Here is a 22799-nt window from a genome sequence, read left to right on the forward strand (position 1 = left end):
AACACCCAGACATAAACAGAGTGATGTGGTGTATGCAATTAAGTGTAGTCAGGAGTGTAACGACTTGTACATTGGTGAAACTAAGCAGCTGCTTCACAAACACATGGCCCAACACAGGAGGGCCAACCCCAGTGGACCAGAGTCAGCAGTCCACCTCCACCTGAAGGACAAAGGACATTCTTTTGAGGACAGTGAAGTCCAGATCCTCTCCAGAGAACATCGCTGGTTTGAGAGAGGAGTCAAGGAAGCTATTTTTGTAAAAATAGAACACCCCTCACTAAATAGGGGTGGTGGACTACGACACAACTTGTCTTCCATTTACAATCCTGTTTTGAGATCTCTGCCCAAACATGCCCACCAGGACAATAGCTGTCGGTCCACAGGGGTGGATTCAAAGACAGGTAACGACTCTCACCGATACTGGGCTATAACGATTCAGTCACTAGGGGACATTGTTGGCCTTCAAAGGACTGAAACACCACAGAGGGGGATAAATATCTCCGGCTCAACACCAGTCAATCAGAACTAATGAAGCCTCTCGGATGAGAGGTGAAACGTTTTTAACCTAAAAACCTAGTCCAGTTTTTTCATCTTACTATGATCTAGATGACTGAGAATCTGCACGGACATTAAACTAATATCCTACTTTTGAACGACTGCTTGCTGCATTCTGTCCCAACTCAACTTCCTGTTTGGATTCATTAAATCAAGAAAGCGAGGGGACTGTAAAAATGCAGTTTCGTTATTACTTTATGTACAGTACTCACCAGTTTCATGCCATTTTCAGAGACTTGAGCGTTATACTCTTCTATCCTGGCCTGCACTTCTTCTTCTGGCAGGTCTTTTGTTCCTCCCTGCTCTTCCTCCTTTGCTTCACTCTGCTGTAAAGCAAGAGAATGAGAAAATATCAGTATTGAGGTACCAGTACAAACGGTATGAATGTTCTATTTTAACCAGCAGATGGTGCTGGTTCTACCACAGGTTCCTATAAAAAACAAACAAACAAATGATCTATCTTGTTTTTGCTCAAGTTTATGAATAGTTATCTAAATCTATCATAATCAAGAGAAGCCCTCCCACCATGCGCCCCTTTAAAAAGTGGGGTGACTGACCTGCAGGCATAGCAAGTGTCATATTTGGTTAAAAACAAGACTAGAAAGCATCTAGGCCACTTCCTGCACTTTGTGCTCTCTCGCAGTAACAGTTACTCAGTAACCACCTCCCTCGCCATTCTCAGAAAGACAAGCTGCTGTCCTGGCTGTAGCTGATGGAAATTCTTATTGACATTTAACCATTTCTTCCTTTCCCAGCATGGTTACACAAGTCTGCAGCAACACAAGGGGATAAGAATTGTTGTGAATGGAGCAAATCACACATTCAGGATCACGTTGCTAGAAAATGATTGCCTCCCTATCACTGTTACCCATTTTCCTGTGTGACTAGTAATGAGAGAGAGAGACTGAAGGAAGAAGCAATTAAAGGGGAAGGAGAGGGCATCACAGAAGTAAGGGGTAAGGAATGATAAAAGAGCGGCTGATGAATCAGCCTTAGCAACATAGAGATGGACTGGGTTATTTATAGTACAGTGGGACGCATCCTCTCTATCTCACAATAGCTTTTTCCCCCCTTCTCCTGTTCGTTTGCATTTTCTGAGGCAGAAAGACAGAAAGAGGGAGAGAGAGACAGTGAGAGAGAGAGCAGGGCAGGAATTGTCTCTGCAGGGCAGTCCTCAGGTTGCATGATGAAGTCAGTGTTTCATTCAGTACAGTTGCATTGTGCATAAATGTGTGTGTGTCTGTGTGTGCATGCACACACACAGAGCGCAAGTGAAGCTTAACTCACTCATATGCAGCAAACAGATACCATTATAACATTTCAAATTCAAAGCTGATGTTTGACAAATAAGTCTATGTGGGAATAAAAGCAGCGAAGAACACTGAGACTTTTGATGTTGTCTGCCACACTGCAGTTCATTCTTGTTGTTTCTGCCTTTATCTTTCCTTCACACACAGCATCAGCTACTCCTCTGTGCCATTATGGGAAATACCCATGCTTCAGTGGCACAGCAGTGAAGAAAGCTGATATTTTTGGGAATAAGAAACAGTTAGTAGGCTTACTAACCTAATTCACAAAAGATTGAAATAAAAATTCACACGTTTAATAAAACTCAATCAAATAAAATTTGCGATGTGAAAAAAAATCTGAGGAATATGTAGGAGTTGACTTGTAGCTAAAATCCCTCCCTGTCTACAGCAACAAAAACAAATCTCGCAGGAATTCCTGTGTTTGTAAGCGAGTTACTAAATGTATCGGAGGCTGTGCCCTGCCCGTCTCTTTCTGCATACCAGTGAGAGCAGTTCAGGGACAATAGAGTGGGACAATAGTGTAGTTTCCAGCCCTGAGAGCTCCACAACGTTTTCAGACACTGCCCTGAGTGAACAAGGTCATGAGAAACAGAAACAGAGAGATGTGAAGACTGAAAAGGCATGTGCAGTCTGTGCTGTCGTTATAGGAAAACACCAGAATTATGAGGGACTAACACCTTGTTCAGCTAGTTATGAAGTGCTGAAAACTATGACATAAAACTTGTCATCAGTTGTTGGTTTCCATACTCTCTTTTCATTCATTAGTATAAAATGAGTGGTACTGCAGGTATAAGTATACAGGGTACAGTTTTTACTGCATGGCCAGCACATTAACCCAATGTCACTGATTCAATATGAGTGATGGTTCATCTTCAGTAAACTCTCGGTGCTTTACAGGCTTGGAGGCTGGCAGCATGCTCCTCATCTGCCTGCCATGTTCTCATCATGTGTTTAGCATATGATAATCTATCCAAAAGTTTCCAATTTCATTAAAGAGCCTGTGTTTTCTGTGTTTCTTATTTACAATGTTACAATGAATTATCATCTTAAACGTGACTTAAAGCTCAAAAGACAAGGTGTACCTATGTTGTTCTACTTCTATGCAGAAGCAACTTGGTTTATACATGTCTCACAAACTCTCACTAGGGAGACCTTTTTTCAAATCTTACATAGTAGTTAACAGATTTCCATGAATGGTTATATTCTCCTGACTATGTGAACTTGCCTGACATCCACCAATGCCATATTAAAAGCAGGATATTTCAATTGCACGCAGTTTTGTGGATATGTTTTAGCTCCTGCTGCTGCACTGTGACTGGAGGATCTGGATAAAAATACAGGGCCTGAGGTTACTGCATGTCCGGGAATGTTCCTGTACAGGGACTCACTGTTTTACCTGACCAGGTCTAACCTACAAGCAACCGGCCAGTGAAGCGCCCTACGGTGGTGAATGATCAGCTCATCAAAGCTGGATTCCCCTGGAGCACAGTACCTGCTAGTTTTGACTGCCGCATGTGATGTGATGCAGGTTGGTGAGAGGATTCTAACAATTCATGATGTTATTGTCGGTGCTATGCTACCTGTTGGGATTGTATGTGGTTGCCTGTAACACAAGGGATTTGTGGGGGAAGACGCAGTGATCTCCGGTTGGATTTACCGATCGTGGAGCTACTTGAAAGGGAGTGATGTTTCCACTTCTCGGTGGGACTTAATGGTAAGTTTAAAACACACATGTTGCATGTCTATTGATGCGCTGTTTCTGTAACGTTAGAGAGAATTGTTGTAAGGGTAGAGAAGTTACTATGTCTGCATTATGCCAGTTAAAATATGGGGTTTCTCAATTACCCGCTTTGTTTAGAGTGTTACACATCTCTTTTCATCGGTACATAAACCGTTGTTTACCTATCTATGGAAGAGACATTCAAATTAATTTATGCTTTTGCGGTTCATCGTGCTGTCCACCTCCATATTCTGGCTCGAACATGTCAGGTAGGATTTGAGGTGTTGTCACTATTGAAAATGTAGTTTATCTGTCAATGTTTCTTGTTTATGTGTTGTCCTAGCTTCTTGACTGGCAACAGGAGTTGTGCACATTCACAAACTATTTTAGTTTTATTGTTCTGAAATAATTACAGACTATTTGGTGTTATGATGGGTACAACGATAATCTAAAGGTACCCAAGTTTAAACATGAAATGGCTGGAAGTGAGCATGCCATGGGCACTTTAATAAAACTTCCAGAGTCTGCTGATTTGTTGTTCAGTGTTCTATCAGTTTGAAATTCATCTTTAGTATCTCATTGTTGTGTTACATCATTTTCACTCATCATACACAGTAGCATGGAGCACCACAATAAATAAATAAATAACACAAAAAAAAAAGATGAAATGTTCTTTTAGGTGCATACGACAACAACTAAAGGTCAATTTTATCCAAAACACACTGGCCTCTGGCAGAGGTGTCCCCACTGTCAGTGTCTGATAACAATAACATTACCTGTGACAGGGACACACCCAAACCCTGCTATCCATTTTAACAGTGTGATAGATGTAAGGCAACTTAAATGTGTAAGATAGGAGTGCTACTGTGCATTAGGGTCACACACTCACACACCTGTATACATGCCATGCAACATACTCTTTACTTTGCCAGTCAAACCTTTAAATGCATGTGTGTGTGTGTGTGTGTGTGTGTGTGTGTGTGTGTGTGTGTGCGTATATGAGTTTGTGTGACTGACATCATGATCTTCAGGAAACACTAGAATCTGGGATCATTTACAATTGAGCAGTAAGACTGAGGACACGATGAGCTCTGTCAGAACTAAACTAACAAGACTCAAGTAATAAAAACACAAAAAATGCACCGAGAACTCAACAATCATAACCATTCACACAACGCGCACACACTGACAACAGTGTGTGTTACCACAACACCTTTACTGAGTCAAGTGTCGAGGATGAGAAGCGACTGAAGACACTCTTTTTCACAGCTCAGAACAGAGATGTAAAATGGAAGCACTCATTTAAGTACCACTACTTCAAAAGTGTCCAGTACATCAGAGCTATAATAACCGTTGTAAAACTGCCTCAATAACAAGCAGGCACTCTGTGCTGTTACCAGTGTTGCTTTGCATATGCTGTGCATATATGACTGTGTAGCCAACATGTGTAAACTGTGTGAAAATGCATTTTAGAGTGGACAGTGGTGTAACTCATTCATTTCTACTGCATCAAAAAGCAGACCAGAGAAAACTGCACATGGCACCTGCTCTACACACGCACACACACACTACGTATGGGAATAATCCATCAAGAAGAGAGGATGCGAACTCCACCTCCACTGTTTTGATAAATGTAGGTAGCTCCCTGTGTGTCTGTCTACATACATGCATGCCTGGAAGCAACACATTTAAATGCCGTACAGACAAAATAATAAATAAACTCTCTATTTACAGAACGCCACACAGCTCTTTGCATATGTCCTTTACATATTCAAACACAGAAAAAAAACAGGGCACATCTTTGCTCAGAAGCACTAGCAGGACTACTTTTAGTTCAACAACTCAATCATTTCTGAGGATGTTCAGTCACTTACTCCCATGTTCAGTGCTGCTATATTATATTTCACACCATTATTCTATGGCCGTGTGGTCTCAGCATGGCGGCAACCCTAACTCCACAAGCTGACTACACAGCTGGTCAATTATTCAGAGATTATACTGTCTCCAAGTCAGACACCAAAGGCACTGCTGGGACAAGGACAGAACGAAGAGGGCTGTACACGTTTTATGCAGCAAAAGCACTTCATTTCTCTCTGTCATGCACCTCTCTCCCTCTTTTGCTATAAAAAAAATCAATCAATCACCTACTGTACATCAAGCCCCAACAACAAAGGAAGCAGCCCGTAACATCCTGCAGCTTAAGTGCTGTAGACGCTGTAGTTATATGACAGCTATGTGTGAAGTAGGTGAATGTACAGTACCGAAGCTCAGGAAGTGTGTAACAAAACCATTAGTTTCTATGGCAACTAGGAAAATGGTTGGCTGCAGTTAAGTAGTTGCCCTACACACATGCATACTTGCTCCAGTGAAAAAGTATCGGCTTTGTTTCTACGGAAACCTCTCCCACGCAGTGTAGAGGAGCAGCCTGAATATGTAGGAATCTGTTGGTTGACATTATTAACTCGGTATCTCTAACCCTAGGAAATACATTACCTCTGTTGACTGTTGGTAACACAGCAGCAAGTCTTTAGTGCCCACACTGTGTTCTCAGGCTATGACAAATGAATAGGCATCAAGGTTGATGACAGTACAGGGGGGGGGGTCAGTGTCACACAATAGATGTGTTACAGTAACCTCCTCCCACAGTCGCATGCACATTCACGCTCACACCTAGAGGCCAACTTAAGCATGTGTACACACCGCTTCCTCTTAGTACTTCTGCTTTTTGGCTACATGCTTTTGATATAAATGGCAGTCTGCTTCCCAGACCAACTGAAACACCAACGATCTGACACATCTAAGTTTGTCTTACAATCACATCTGTCAGAGTCCGAGTGTTATCCTGAGTCTGTACCTTCACTGCATTCCTTGGTTTGCGGAAGAACGAGGTCTTGGCTGTGAAGAAAGTGAAGTCTTCACTCTCATCGTCCAGGCTGCAGTACCCGCTGCTCATGCTGTTACTGCTGGTCATGGAGGGGGTCAGCACTGTGTTGACAGTCATGGAGAGGTCCAGAGATGGCCTCTGGCACTAAAGCAGCACCAGAGCGGCAGGCTGACAGCTTGAGGAAGTGCTGGTTTCTCTCGAAAGGCAGGGCTGATGTGACACTCAGCCACAATCAGAGTCTAAACGCATCTAAATGTCCTTTACTCATCCAGAAAAAGGCAGCGCTCCTCTGCTGATGCATCCAGAGAGTTTAAGTCCCACCTGAGAAGGCGAGACAGGTGAACTCGGCTCAGATTCGGCAATTTGTGTGTCACCGGAGAGGGGAGCAGGAAATCTGAGAGTAAGCATAGACGTGTCACTTCCTCTTGATGTGTACACTCTGACACCAGTGTCACAAACACACAGATGCCGAAGAGTATATGCACCTGGTCATCTGCAGTTAAATCTACACACATGTACACACTCATCCATAGCATGCAACCTTCTCACACATGCACATAGGCACACTTTGGTGTCATGGAGTCAGTTTACAGGTTGGTTTCAAATGAACCTCGCTCACCTGAGAGCACCTGTTATACCCACAAACAAACGCTCTTAAAGGAACCCATTCAATACCACATCCTGCTTTCAGCCTCCTCTGTGTTGCTGTGAAGTCCAACCGCGCGACACAAACTGCAGTGCTGATGGTTTGATTCAAATCCTGGTTGCAGCGACAGCTCAGTTAGGCTGGCATTTATGTGTGTGAGCGTCCATCCATCCCTTGAGACCTGAGTAAACAACAGCAGAAGATCTCCTGGCTGCAGCAACAAGACGCTCGCAGACCCTGAATGACCTCCTCTCTTTGACAGACGCTTCAGACTCAGCCTCTCTCTTTCTTACTCTCTCCCTCCCTCCCTCTCTGTCTGTCTTTGCACTCGCTTTGCTCCCTCACTCTCTTACAGCCTTGCTCAACCGTCTGTGGTTGAGTGTGCTACCCGTGTGTAAGCATCCTCCCACTTTGCCTTGCACTCTCTTTTTCCTGCAAGTGACTGCACCCTGTAGAGCATGGACATTTCCTCTTACGAAAGAGAGAGAGAGCGAGAGAGAGAGAGAGGTGGAGAGAGAGAGAGAGAGAGAGAGGGAGGTATGGGTAAGTAGAAAGAGAAATGCAGATGAGTGACTGACATGAAACCTCACAGCTCCTGTTTTACATACGTAAGAGCAGCAGTGGCAGGAAGCAGCTCAGACGATGGAGAAGATGGCTGCTTTGATAAATGACGTTATACAGCAACATACAATGGTTGAAACCATTACAACCACTGTAAATGTAGGGTTTTAGATTGTGCTACAACTGGGACTTATTTGTTGATACAGGAGAGAGTCTGTATTATAATACAGACTTCACAGCTGTACTACTGCTGCTGGTGGTGGAGGGGTGGGGTCACGGTGACATTAAGAAAATAATGAATGATCGTCCTCAGAAAAGAAATTTAGAGCGACCTCTAACCCTACACTGATCCTACAATCTGCCCTCTGACTTTGGCAGCAACCCCCTCGTCAGAAAGCAGCTAATGCCCCCGTCACTGCTGAGATCAATGGTGCATAAGCACCTGTGTTTAATATGATTTTAATTCTACTCAGACCTGATGATAGGTAAGCCTATGTGCTAGAGGAGAGACGCAGCATGTAGGGAGAGCATGGCAGCCTTTGATCGGGTGTTTCTCTGTCAGGTTTGAGTCAGTTGATGACTGATCACCTGCAGCTCTGCTACTTGCTTCCATCAGTGCGATCACTAGGGGGGAAGGCAGCGTGCAGGGGGTAAGACGCTACACACAAACATACACACATGCATTCAGAACGACACTTCTGCTGGCTTCAAGTCGATGAAGTCTGTTCAGGCTGCTGCATGTATGTGTTATTGAAGCTGTAACTGGGGGAAAATGGGATCGATTTATGCTGAGGCACATAGTAAGAACCTGTAAAGATAGATGTAAAGATAGAGAACAAAGAACACATCCCCTTACATGCACAGCTGCAGCTATAACACAGAGCAGAGGAGAAAGGAGACTGCAGGAAATGAACTGTCATCTCTCCTCTCGTCTGTCATTCTAGTGTGCTCCATAAAACAAATGGGGGTGTGAGTGTGTGACAGAGAGCTCACATACCTCCAAGACAGACATTACGAACGCTCACTTAATTCTGACTTGCAGCTCATTACCTTCAACTCCACAGTCATTAAGCTTACTGAGAGTAGCAGTGGTTAAGATAAAAATGACTCTAAAAAATGATATGCCATTATTTTGTTCCAGTAGAGCTGGTACATTGAAAGAATTGGGCGTGTTTTTGGTCTGAACTTTAGCCGGAGCCACTCCTGACTGGCAACAAAGAGGCAAACAGTTTTTTGATAAACAGACAGATGTTTGGTCAGATTGAGTCTATTTATCTCCCACCTTGCTCGCTCTAATTCTCGCCATCCCCATCAGCATCATACAGTAACTGTGTGTTTGTTCATGCTCTGTAGAAATGCACCTGGCACGCTTAGTAGGGTTCTAATTTTGTGTTATCTGCCCGCTGTGCTGCCAACATTCTGCTGCAGGCCTGGGGGGTTATCCAGCTTTTTCTCATGCATGTCGAGTATCTGTATGTGTATGTGTACCAAACTGCATGGGTGACTGAGGCTGGGAATGCCAGGAGCAGCGTGCAGGCTCACCCTCTCTCAGGTTCCTGTACACACACATGTGCTTACAAAGAGTGGATGAAGTGCTATTACTGTATCACTGGTTATCCTGTGGCTTATACAGCTGGGGAGAAATAACAGAGGGACCCGAGACAGGAGGATGAGAAAAACCAGGAGATCAGATGTTGGTGTGACAAAGCAGATTCCATCCTGAGAGCATTCACAGACTAAAAAAAACCAGCTGAGCTATTTGTCTTTGAAATGCTTACCTTGAGCTGAGTGGCCGTGGGAGAGCAGTGGTTTCTGGGAGATGGTGGTTCTTCCTGCTTCCTGTCCCTCTGGTTGCAGTCCAGCTGGACCTGAGTCTCACACTCCAGGTGACAGGTGTAGCTGCAGTCTGAGAGATACAAAAACACACCAGTCAGAGACAGGAGCACATAGAGTAGGACACAGCAAAATCGGTGAGCAGCTGTGAATGAAACACCATCAAACATTGATCTAATACTGTGAACAGCACTCTGTGATTCATCCTGTCACAGAGTACAATGCTGATTAGTCACCTGTACATGTGTGATTTAGAAATGAAGTTGTAATCAAACGTGCAGTCATACAAACACTCCCCTTATACAGAAACCAGCTCCATCTAGTGGCTATTGCCAGACTCACACCTACCATTATTACACTGCACTGAATATTCCAAAACATGTTTGTGTATACAGTGATTTAATTTGAAAATTATCCACTTATTCATTCAATATGGAAAAATAGCCCAGCAATGTACTACCAGTGAGATCACCGTCTTTATATCTCATTTACCCATCAGATAACAGCAAATATGCAGCTTAGTACAATTACCATAAAATAAATATGATATTTTCTGGTCCTGACACATTACACAATTTATAATGGACATCCTGTACATGGTCCAGCGATGGGAGTAGCAGAAAAAAATACATAATCTAATACAGGCATAATGTATTGTAAGAGTGGATGGGCACACTTTAACAGTCACGGCCGACATTAGTAACAGTATGGTCAACTCCCACTATTCAGCTAGAAAAGGTTAGATTTGGGTACTTCCCCATTGTTATTTTTGCTTTTGTAGCCAGAGGCTTTGAAAAACATAGCTTCACATCTCACTTCTCTTCATTTGGTGAGATGATCCATGCTAGAGAAAAGAGAGATTTTAAAATCACATGGGAAAAGAGAGAACTTTAGTTTGAAGAAACTGAATCACATCCCTTTTCTGGTCACCAAGCAGGAAAGCTTCTTAAATAATACACTGAAGGCTACATGCAAACTGCAGGATTGGATGAAAGCATAAAACCATTTAGACATCCTTTTGTTCACTAATAAATAAACATGAATATTTTCTTTCTGTTTTTCTGCTGCAGTGAGAATAAGCTGAGCTAAGCCTGGCTGTTTTTCTGTCTGCTGATATTAGCACTTCTGTCTGTATACTGCATGGAGAGGGACACCGCTCTATCTGTCACACTCAGCATCAGTACCGTAACCATGACAACAAGCTTGATGACTATTGTCAAAATGAGAGTGCTCTGCTTCCAAAGGGTTGCTGGGTAGAAGTCTATGTAATAAGGATTTTTAGTTATGAATTAGCTGTAAATCTCAGCTTCGACACCAAAGACATTAATGAAAATAGTGGTTGTGATTACTGAAGCAGGGACGAGGAGGAGAAAGTAAAGGGAGACAGGACAGCGCTTACTGACAGGAGAGAGATGTCCAGCAAAAAGGAAAGTTTACATGACAAATTTTTTTTTTGCTGATGGCAGTTTAGAGATCACTGCTTTAAGAGATGACAACAGACATAAGTGTGTGTGTGTGTGAGAGACAGAGACAGGTTGGCAGAGAGAAAGAGGGATGGGCTGCAGTACCTCACTGACAGTAGGGATGTGTCAAGGAAATAGGAGAGCTCAGATAAGGGATACTGTGCTCAGGACAGTTTAGAGGTCAATGTAGACAGAGAAAATGAAGGGAAGGAAAAGGGAAGAGAGAAACTCCTTTCCTTTCCTGCTTCACTTAATTCACTCCATCCAAAAGACTGTGCCTCTACTTCCATATTCGGCCAAATTTAAAAGAAATGTTCAACACTTTACTTTCTTGACAAAAATTAGAGAAGAAAGTTGATTCAGCTCTTCTGTCTTTAAAGCGGCCATCAACAGCTGGCTATCTTAGCCTAGCACAGGGACCCGAAACAGTGGGAAAGAGCCAGCTTGACTTTATTCAAGCCATTTATCATTAGCCATAAATGATATCATTTATCATAAATCACCATTTAGCTATGCTAGTAGGCACATTTTGTTGCCTGTGGACAGAGCCAGGAAAGCAGGCGTTTACAATGTTTGTGCTATGTTAAGCTAGCTGCTGGCAGAAGCTTTATATGTAGCGTGGCATGAGTTTTCTCCAAGCGGCAACCTCCGAGGCTGAGGTATGAAGCTAATACAGAAGTGTCAAAACCTGCCGTTCCTTGAATGGACACTTGAGGCTGGCTCCAAAAGGGAGTCACTTCCCATAGACTTCCATGTTAAAATGCCCAACTTTAGAGCAAAAATAAACATGGTTACAGCCTGGTATAAAAATCACTGTTGGTCTCTGTAGCTAATTTCCCTTTCCATTAAGTTTTTGCGGTCACTCTGAGTCACAGGTGTCTAGTCGCTGCCTATCTGACAAGCTCTGCTCATGCTCCACTTTTTGACTATTTCTGGATTAGCTGGAGTTAGGCAAAGTGAAGCACCACCAAGACAGCAATGGCCAGACTTTCAGTGAATTCAGGGCCACTCTGTTAAATGAGAAAGCAGAAACAGGGGAAGCAAGCAAAAAGCCAAAAAAACTTGGTGGATTTCACTGTGTGGTAGTAGTTTGAAGACAACCCCCCCCCACTTGCAGAGCTTCCCTTTTCTTCTGTGGAAAGTACATCATTATGCTGACTATGAAATGAGGAAGCTGCTAGAATTTAAAGACAGCAGGACAGAGTCCCCTCTGCTGGAGTTTTAGGGGAAATTCTGCTCAGGCTCACTACTTACAGGAATGCTCGTTTTGTTAGAAATGCCCCTATAATCCACAGGCCATTTTTTGCTTTCCTCCTATACTTTCATGCCCATATTAGGCTGGAAACTACCTTTTAGTCCCTATATTTGGTTTTGATTCTTAAATTCCTCACTGAACAAACAAACCTTCATGTACTCTCTTCCCTTTGACTGGAAGGTGCTTCAGTCACACACAAAACTTCAAGAAGCTGACACAATAAACTCCTTTAAAGGTATTTGTCATTTGAAGGGAAGCTAATCTAGCTGTCAGTGTTTATAGACCGTTGTATTTCATTTATCTGTTAAGATACCTCACTGGTAACCCGCAGAACTGTGATTCTTTTGATGCATTTATCCCTTTCAAAAGGTTAAACTGCTTTTATTATTACACTTTATATTTTGGGCATTTTTACCTGTTTCTTTCTACTTTTTCAATATTACATCTCAGATACCATTTTATACAACACTTTAGACTTGATTATTTACATTTTAACTCTGAATTACTTATATGATTTGTAACATGTTATTTTCTATCTGCCACTGTTCCTGTAAAAGCTGTTTAACCTCAGTGAGGCATTTCCTGGTTAAATAAACGTATTATAACAGTTTATGTCACTTTAATGACAATGAATGCACAAAAACATGCATGGACTCATGCATGTAGTACAGGAGACTGAGAGATGGCTGTAATGAAGCTGAGCCACAAACACTCATCAGCACAGAGCCATAACTTATGTTGGCCATGGTAGACTGGCCTCAGTTGCCCCCCACAACCATTCCAGTTTGACTGCTTTTTAACTGACAGCTGGTTGATGACGCTGATAGATCAAAATGGAGAAAGACAAAGCTTTAGGTAACTCCATCAGTGCCATGGAAAGAGCTGAGGGAGTTGACATGTACAGTACGTGGTGGCTGTGTTAACTTCCACTGCTGCACTTGGGCCGATAACAAGGCTGCAAGGAAAGGCAGCAAAGAAAGAGCCTCGACTGCAGTGTGTTAAATGACAACAGTTCTGTTTTCCAAAGAGGACAATCCGACTTTCCACATTGAATTATTAAAAAAAGAGGACAGTCAAACTTTCCACATTAAATTGTTACAAAAAGAAGACAGTTAAACTTTCTTGGCTAAAATTTCCACAGTCATGTTTCCCTTTTCTATCTCTTGAACTCCCTGTTCTCTTTCCACTCCCCATCAGCCCAAGGAGGCAGAAAACTGTGCCATTTCATCTCTTGTAACTTAAGATGAGGCTGTTTGTGATCAAAACTGGACTAAGTGCTGTGTGCTTGAGTGTGTGTGTGTGTGTGTGTGTGTAAAGCAGAAAGAGACGGGAATTTGATGATAGAGGATGTGGGTGTTATTTTTTCTGTGAGGCAATGGGTGTGGGAAAGACAGGGAGTGTACAAAAAGATGCAGATTAGCAGAGTTTCTCAGGTCATGGAGGATGTGTGCATGGCACCAGATAGGGGCATAGCTGGGAGACAGATGGAGAAGGATATTGTGTCTTATCCTTGTCTGGATGCAGAGGGATGGAGTAAATGGGGGTTAGGTAGCTAGAGCAGCAGGGCAAGGATATTAGCATTGGCACTAATGAGCTCTGCAGGCCTTATGAAGGAATTAAGAGCAGCTCTGGGGTCTCTGGGGGGGGGACATCATAGCTCCTGCTATGCATAAACTCATGCATAGCAGGAGCGATATGTGTGAAATCAATTTCAATATAGAGATAAGAACAGAAATCTAATTCTGATTAATGATACAAATCAATGCAATAGCACATAAAAACATCCAACTGACGTGACAAATTCTTAAATCAAGGTTCCTTCCAGAGTTTTCAACCACATCATTTTGTGGCCTTCATCAACAGATGGGGTTTGCTCAGTTACCATAGAGACAGTTAGGTTATCATCTTTTGTAAATGCACTATTCTGTCTCACCCCAATGAAGAACACAGCCTTGTGTATGTTAGGAATCCTGCCTAAAAACCTACAGGCGGGTAGGCGTGACAAGCTGTGGTGTCGATGAGCCATGTTAACAGGAGGCAGAATTACAATGAGACAACTACTCCGTCTTCATTTGAACAATGGATTGAACTTATGTCCAGTATAGCCATTTATGAACAAGTTGATCAGGCAAAACCTTTCATGTGAGTACAATGAAAACATTTTAAATACAGTTTGCATAAATTAAAGGGATTCATCAGTGATTTTGTACTGTATTTAAGCTGAAGAACTCACAAAAGACTGATTAAACAGATCAGCCAACGCAGAGGCCGAGATATTTGGACGTTTAGTCCCTCGTGTGAGTCAAGCTCCAAAAACACAACAGTAGTGTGGTGTTGTTTCTGATTGGTATCATCAATAACCATAGTCACTGATGGTTACATAATGCAGGATTTTAAAATTCTAAACCCAGTCTGAGATAACCCTGATCACTGAGGTTACTTTCTCCCCCTAGAACCACAGATTGTCTTCACTTGCTGAGTAGTGAACCCCATGATGAGTAAACTGACTTTTATATGCAAAACTGATGAACTTCCCCTTTAATTTGGACACTAGACTTTTGTAAACCTCAGCAGTCCTCCTCAAACACACATTATCCCCTCCAACCACACCTGAGATGCTGAATCTACAGTCAATAAGAGCAGAATTCCCAGACATCTGGCGTCATCCGTGATTATGACACACTCTGGCAGAAGATAATTATAGACTGACGAGGCAACAGAAGAGGAACTGAGGCATATGGTTTGGGCGAGTTCTTACTTAAAAGGATTTACTGAGTTTCCTCAGAGGGAGCACCATCTAAAAATATCCATGTTCTCTGGTGGTTTGTGCTGTTGATGCTGTTCCTGAAGCTTTTGAGGCTGCAGCATGATGTCACTCAGGTAGAGTGGTGAGCTCTGGATGAGCTTCTCCCTGAGTCATGCTTGGTCTTATCGGGTTTACACAGGAGGACACACACAGAGCTGGTTACTGAAGATGCCTCCTCTCCTCTCCCACTTTTCTACTCCTTGTGTTTCCCTCATTTCAGACAGATTTACATAAGATTTACATTCCTGGAGATTTACTCTAGCCCACTCCATAGCTACTATTTGTCCAACCTTCAGCCAAGTAAAATTTTATGACTTATTGGGACTTGATTTTGTCCCCCAAAGGACGAAACAGATTCAAGTCCCCACAACATGATTAATACAAGTACATACACAAACACACACAAAAGAGCTGAAGTAACATTTTTTGATTCAGCTGTGACTCAATCTATAATTCTGCAGCACACAACCATGATGTCCTTGCCTCTTCTCACCTTAGCCACACTTTGGGCTAATGAAATGTGTATTTGTCACTCCCTTTGAAAAGAAAAACAACGATAGAGAAAGATAAAAAAAAAATCTGCATTATCCAGTCCTCTATTTGGAGAAAACAGAGAAATAAATCAATGGCTCCAGCAGGCTCACTCCTATCTCAAATTTCTGGTTAGGATATAAAAGTCAATATGATAATCCACTTACATAGGATTGTGTATTAGTCTGTATGTGAGAGAAGAAGAAACTGATCCTACTGCTTTCATCTGAGCTTTTTACTGGACTGTTTACAACCAGGCTGCAGCCTCTGTCCTTACTGTTCACACAAAATCTTGCATGCATAGACACTATGTGCTCTTTCACAACAGCGAGGGGGATATATCTGACAGGGGTGAGGGGTACAGACAAAGAACAACAGAGCTTGAGGCCACTGCAGTTCACAGATAAACAGAGTGACACAATACCTAAACATTTCATTCCACAGCCAGCCTTTAAGGTCAACCCTGCTCAACCTGTCCACTCATCATCTTTCCTTTTTTTTCCTGACCCCTAAACTGGTTTGAATTCCCTGTGAAGCTTCTAATCTCATTTTGCACTCACTTGTGCGCACCCCTCTCCATACCTGACGTGGTGAACAGAGATCCGTTAGAGGGTGTTCGTCGGAGGATCCGCAGGCCGTCGCTCCAGGACCGAGACTTGGGTAGCCTCTTTAGCAGCCGCCCCCGCCAAACAGGCACTGCTGGCCTCCCCTTCCGAATCCCCCCTGACGTCGTCTAGATGCAGCGACACCTGGCCGAGAAACAACCTGCCAACTCTGATGCCTTCAACACCCCCAGGCCTGACCCCCATTGCTGCCCCCTCCTTCGCTTCCTCCTGTCCCCGGACAAGAGGTGCTATCTGTGGCATAGATGGAGCATGGTGGCACCATCCAGCAGGTACTGTCTTGTGCACGTAACCCTCGCTGTCCCTCCTGCTGTCCTGCACCCGGCTAGCCCCGTCCCTCTGAGGACTGCTCCAGCGCCAGCCACCCCAGTTCCCCCCTCTGCCATCCCAGCGCAGCCACTCTGCCACCGGTGCCACGCTCCGGATAAACAGCCCCCTCTCCACTCGCTCTGCCACCCCTCCACCTGTGCTCCTCACACGCTCTCTAAAGCTCTCACCTCTCTGCCTGCCTCGCGCTTTTCTCCTCTGGCGTGAACCTGACTGGTCTCCCTCACACCTCAGCGTGTGGACATGAGCCCTGATTCTCTGCTGTACTACTTGTTCCTCTCTGACATCTCTGTTATCAATGCTCCCTCATCCTCTCTCACCCTCTCTCCCCATCTCTGTCTCGACTGCAGCACCCACACACTCTGCAGTAACAAATAACCAGCTTAAAGAGACAGACACCCCCAAATCCAATCACAACCCTGGCTTCTGTGTTTTCATTTCTCCTCTTTTTCCAGGTGTAGGAGCCTCTCTCCTTCCCATTTCCTCATCGGTTGACCGTACACTCTTCATTCGGGTACTGAATCCATACAGTAGAGCACAAACGTCCCAAACGACAGCAGAGCCGGTTACTGAAGATGCCTCCTCTCTTCTCCCCCTTTTCTACTCCTTGGTCAGAAACCACACAGCCTGGTTGATGGGAAGTGAGTCAGCCATCCCGTCTAACCCCACAGCAGTGACATACTGTGTCTTGTCAGTGTGAAGGACATGCATCACCTCAGCTGTGTGTGTATGGGTACTTGTATGTGGGTGGGTTGAGATGGTGCGCAGTGTGTCAGTTATTAATATGCACTGAAAAACAGAAAGAGAGAGAGGGACTACTGGGAGTTTGCCTGCTGCCCTAGTTCTAAAACTGAAGAGTTTGGAGGACCAGGATGTGTTCACCATTTCCTCTCACAAACACATGACATAATCACAAGTAGTGATATAACACGTTTCTGCTCTGATGTCACCGCTTTTCGCACTGCAGTATCGGTTGTGTTTGTGTAGGGTGCAGATAACAAAATCCAAAATGCCCAAATCAGCCTTATGAACATCTTACTCCTGGCCTTTCTACCCGTCCAACTCTTCCTCTGCAGTCCTGCTATCACTATCTACCAAGGGCGACCTAAATATAGCCTGCTTGAAAATCCCCACTGCTCTGCCATACATACAGCAGACGAGCAGTGCACAGCGAGGAGAGTACAGGTCTTTCTGCAAAAACAAAACCCTTATTTGCATTCCCTATCATGTCACTTCCTACATGATGAAGGTTGAATAATATTAAGCTATCTGAGTGGGTGAGGACTTTTTGCATGTGTACTGTTTGTATCTAAGAATGAAAAACTTTACCAATACTGAAGCAAAACACAGTGCAACAGAAGTGTGATGCCTTCACTAGCTCTCTTCAGTGTTCAGTGGAGCTCTATCTTTTTGTCAGCTGAAACCAAATGAGCTCTGAGGGCATGTTTTTCCAAAGTCTAGTTAAAAGTGTATTCAGGTTTGGCATAGCAGCAGCAGTGGTATGCTGAGAAAAGAAGGTTGTGAGCCATTTAACACAACCCTCCTCCTGTGTTTTCTACTTCCACTGTGAATGGAACTTTGACAGGACTGATGGGAAACTGATGAGAAGACAAAGCCTGCACTGTGCAGACCAAGAGAAGAGGTAAAACATGGAAGAGATGGAGCTTAAGAAAAAAAAACCATCACCTAGAGAGAAATCAGAAATGCCATGGGGCATAAAGAATACACTGAGAAGGGAACTGTGATGATTTTTGGCACATTTGTGTGTGTTGATATATGTATCCCTCCCTGTCTTTGTAGTGACCAGCACAAGACCCCACATCTCCTGCTGTACAAGCACTGTAACAACAAGGATCTCTATTCTGCTTGCAAATACTGAAGCCCAAACACTGTTAAAAGGGTTTTATCAGATTCTAAGATCTATGTGACCTGTAGTTCAGCAATGCTTTCTCTTGTTGTGAAACTGTGTTCGGAGGAGCTCTGATCTTTGGGCCATTGACCTCGTCCCACAGTACAGTGCTCTGACACAAGAAGGAGACATGCAGGCTAGCTTGCAAGACCGAAGGCAAACCAAAGTACACAATGAGGACAAAGTCACACAAACACTGAACAGTCTCAGGAGTACATGGGTATTGAAATGAGTTGATATTAAGAAGACTTTGGTTCTAGCTTCTCAAATGTGAGGACGTTCTCCTTTCTTCTGTTTTATTTCACTACAAATTACAAATTTATGGTTTCAGTCAGACACAGTGAGGAAAAGGACCAGACATTTATTTCTAATCTTTAACTTCTTACAGCCTATTTAACTTATTAAAAAAAAGATTATTCACTAGAGAAAGAAGTTGTTAATTCCAGCTCTAATTCAAAGTACATTGGTATAATTGGCTCTTGATGCTCCTTTTGGTTCAACTCACTACTTAGTTGTGGGTTTATGACAAACTTTATTGTAGTTGTAAGCAAATACAAGGTCAAATTTAGGTGTTTTTGTGTTTTACAACAATTACGTATAACTCTATGTAAGAAGGATCCACGACTCAGCAGTTAATCGGTACCTGGCAAAGCATGAAATGATATTTGGTTCCATACACAACATACAACCTCGCATCATTAATCATTTAATTACATGTACGAATGATTCAGGTTGATTTCAGTCTGTTTTGTAGAGTTGGTGGATGATAACAGCACGGTCACCTGAAAGCTTTAATTAAACATTATTCTGATGTCTGACTGCATCTAAAAGCCTGTAATCCAGACCCCCGCCCCCCAAGACATAATCCCCAGCATCAGATAATAGCTAGCCTAATCTTATTTAAAACATTTGTAGTTACTTCATGCACCATTAGATCCTGATGCCACATATGGCTCTCATCTGTATGTTGGCAGTTTTTATGCAGACAGGGTGGGGGTCGCTGTACCCTATAGCACAGACATACCACAAATCAAACTCATCTAACTCTGAAGAGAAGCAATAAAGAAAAAAAAAACCACAAACATGGATGAAAGCCAGTCATAGGACTGGCTTTCATCATTCAGAGAACTATACATTCAGAGAACTATAAAACAACAGAGCAGCAGACCGGGCGACTGGCTTGATTGACAGAGTCCCCTGTATAGGGCAAGGCCGCCTCACAACAGCCCCTGTGAATCCTGGATCGTCCTAGGGGGTGCGAGCCGCATGGCTGTTTCTATGAGCTTCATATGGAACAAAGCCATCATAGATATAGGGGGAAAGATTTAAGGCAGACAGAGGGAGTGAGGCATACAAAAAGACAAAGACAGAATGATGGTTGTTTATGGCTGCGAGGCCTCTGTCTCTCACCCCCTGTCATTTGCTGGGTGTAGCTGAAAGAAGAGTGCGTGTGTGTGAGCTGTTTTTATTCCATCTTAGTTTGGTTGTGTTTCTCCCTGAAATGCCTTGTCATACATGTCCCGGTGACCTGATGACTGCATACCACAGTCACCACTGGCTTTTGACGGGAAAAGGAGGCAGAGATGAAGACAGCTGCTGGCAGCTAATTAGCTTGATCCATAAAGAGACTATAAAAACTCTGAATTTCTGGGGTAGTAAAGAAACTCATTACTCTGTGTGTGTGTGTGTGTGTGTGTTTGTCGGGGTATGTGTGTGAATAGTGCTCCAGTGATCTCAGCTCACGCTCCACCGAGCTCTTGCTGATAACACACTAAATCAGACAGCTCTGCAGTGCTGGACAAACTCTTACTCTTGTCCCCTCTCCCTCCCTCGCCCCAGCTCTTTCTTCTCCATTGTTCTTATTCTACCTTTCCGTCTCCTGTCCTTGTTTTTATTACCCTGTCTGTCTCCACCTCTTTTTAGACTCTTTCCACTACTTTTGTCATCCCTCTTTCCAGCTACTTTCTCTCTCATTCAGGTTGTTCTTAGTTTCATTCCTGTTTCATCTGTCCCCTTCTTCCCTCACTTCTTTCCTCGCTTTCGATCCCTTCAAGTTCCTCTCTCTCTCTCTCAGCGCATTACAGCCGCAGCCTCCCCATGACAGAGTACTGCTGACACAATGCCAACTCAGCAGCTACACACAAATTAACACAAACAGCATTCATGCACGTACAGTACAGTATATGCACAAAGAAACCCCCACACAGACAAACGCTCTTCAGGCTTTGCTCAGTGTTTCAAGCAAAAGGCACATGTGTGTGTGAGCATGTGTGTTTTCAGTCCAGATTAAACACATATTCACAATGCCAGGTCAAATTGGCTTGGCCCAAACTCTGTGTCCCAGAGCTGTGCAGGTGGGAGTGATGTCATCAGAGCCTGAGCAGTTCTCGGGATTAAATGACTTTAAACAGGGCTTCTAATATACAATCAGGGGGGAAAGCTGCTGTCCAAGGGTGCCCCCCGTTACATCTGTATGACTCCTGGAAAAAGTGTTTTGTTCTCACACCCTCATCAGCCTGAAACACCCAAACACACTCCTGATAATGTGTGAGACGTCTTCATTGTGCTTCTGGATATCTATGATGCACCACTAGCTCTTGGAACTCGAGGCTTCAAATCCCAGCGAATGGCAAAGTTGTTGCCATTCTCTGGGAAAGGTAGCTTTCCATGGAAGGTTTTTGGCTCTCTCATAAAAGCACATGTACACTTTGTGCACAAACACACACACACCAGGAAGAGTTAGGTACCCGACTACTTGTGCCCTTCACATAATAACCCAACAGTCTACAGAGCACTATCACCAACAAGGCCTATTCTGCATTATGTTATAAGGGAAAATAAAATGCCACTAACGACACAACTGAAATATGTGACCTGTAGATCTATTAATGTGCATGTTTAGGATTCACATAATATGAAACAATGGGCCACAGGATGAATAACTGACAGCCAGTAGATGACTAATCAATATCACTCATTTCTAATGAGCCTGTACAGAAAATACAGATCAACATGTTGTAGAACTCTACTTACTTTGACACTTCAGTGCCTGAGCAGTGATCTGACGGCTACAGACGTCACACCAGTCCTGCGTGACGGGCTTGGCCTCGAATCGGTGTCCTTCGCCCCTCTCGGTCCTCACCCGGGGATCCACCCCCTGAGGAAAGATGGACCAGGCCTCCCTGCGGGAAGGCTCGGTGCGTGCCAGCCTTACGACTCCGCTTCTGCCCTGCGTAACCCGCTCCAGTGGGAGACCACCGCTCTCTTCGTGTGTTGACATAGACAGTGAGATGCTCTGACACCCGCTGTCTCCCTTCCGAGAGTCCCGTCTCACGTGTGGCGCGTCCCGGTCCCGGTGCGTTCCTTTGTGTCCATCCGCAACCGATTCGCTACCAGACCTCTTGAGCGAAGTCCTCCTCCGACCATTTGCGTTATGATTTGAGTTACAGTCGATGTTGCTGTTACTGTCACTGATGATGTGCCCAGTTTGAATTTCGTGGGTTCTGGTGTACCTTTCGCAGTCCGTGCTGTCCCCCTCTCTGTCCCGGTCAGGGCTACGTGGCGCAGCGGGGACAGCCAGAGCTCCGCATCCTTCAAAGGGCACCACGCTTCCCTTCACCGCTGTTTCTCCAGCTGGTCCAGGAGACAAGATTCCTGATTCCCGTTCAGCAGCGTCCGACCCGCACTCCCCTAAGCTCCCCGAACCTCTCCTGAACATCTTCTCCCTGGACGCTTTCTTCTGCGGGGTGATTTTCTTCCTGACGCCGGTCAGTTTGAAGAGGAACAGCTGCGGTTCCGAGTCCAGCCTGTGCTGACCCACAACACTCACGGACGCCATTGTGCTGTTCTCCTGTAATGCGTGTCTCTGTTCGGAGTGTGTATTAGTGTGTTTTCACTCCGTGCCCAGAATGTAAACTCAACTCACGCCTGCGACAAGTGTGTAGTAGTGACGCAAGGGGTCTGACAGCTTTAATGCCGCGGGCGCGCCCCTTTTAAAGCAACAGGAGCGCGCACCGATCCCTGTTTCATACAGGTTTGGTTTAGCATTACTTAACGAGTTATTAGGCACGAATTCACAACAGGTACTGACTGACGAGTCGCTGTATTTTGTTAGCTACTAACCCCACTGCTACCAGGCCATAGTAATAAGTGTGTACCCAGAGTAGACTAGGTAAAGTAGATTGACATATAGCAAAAGCCAGCAGATGAAAAGCTGGGAAACGTTACCAGAGACACAAAACATGATGCTGGGGTTTCTTATCTAAACATTTCATACTATTCTAACGATTGTACCTGCTTTTGATAATATAATCATGTGTTCAATGTAGCAATTTAAATATTACTTTGTTGTAGGTGCTAAAATGGCTCAGACATAA

The 22799-nt window shown here is 44.0% G+C and overlaps 1 protein-coding gene across 2 annotated transcripts in view; it reads right to left on the reverse strand.

The window, feature by feature from the left end:
* rassf5 (Ras association domain family member 5) overlaps positions 1 to 22380 on the reverse strand; it is a 25729-nt gene extending 3349 nt beyond the window's left edge. Inside the window, exons 1-3 of one of the 2 annotated variants that reach the window (XM_020592943.1) lie at positions 21457 to 22380; positions 9455 to 9582; positions 768 to 881 (exon numbers count right to left, since the gene is read on the reverse strand). In XM_020592943.1, the coding sequence (XP_020448599.1) occupies positions 768 to 881; positions 9455 to 9582; positions 21457 to 22261 (1047 nt within the window). In that variant the 5' untranslated portion in view covers positions 22262 to 22380. Of the gene's footprint in view, positions 1 to 767; positions 882 to 6439; positions 7916 to 9454; positions 9583 to 21456 lie in introns of those variants that run through there. The other variant, XM_020592944.1, reaches the window with a different exon arrangement.
* Positions 22381 to 22799: the final 419 nt, after the last annotated feature.

The sequence above is a fragment of the Monopterus albus genome, unplaced genomic scaffold, assembly GCF_001952655.1.
Source record: "Monopterus albus unplaced genomic scaffold, M_albus_1.0 scaffold18.1, whole genome shotgun sequence".
Taxonomy (NCBI): Eukaryota; Metazoa; Chordata; class Actinopteri; order Synbranchiformes; family Synbranchidae; genus Monopterus; species Monopterus albus.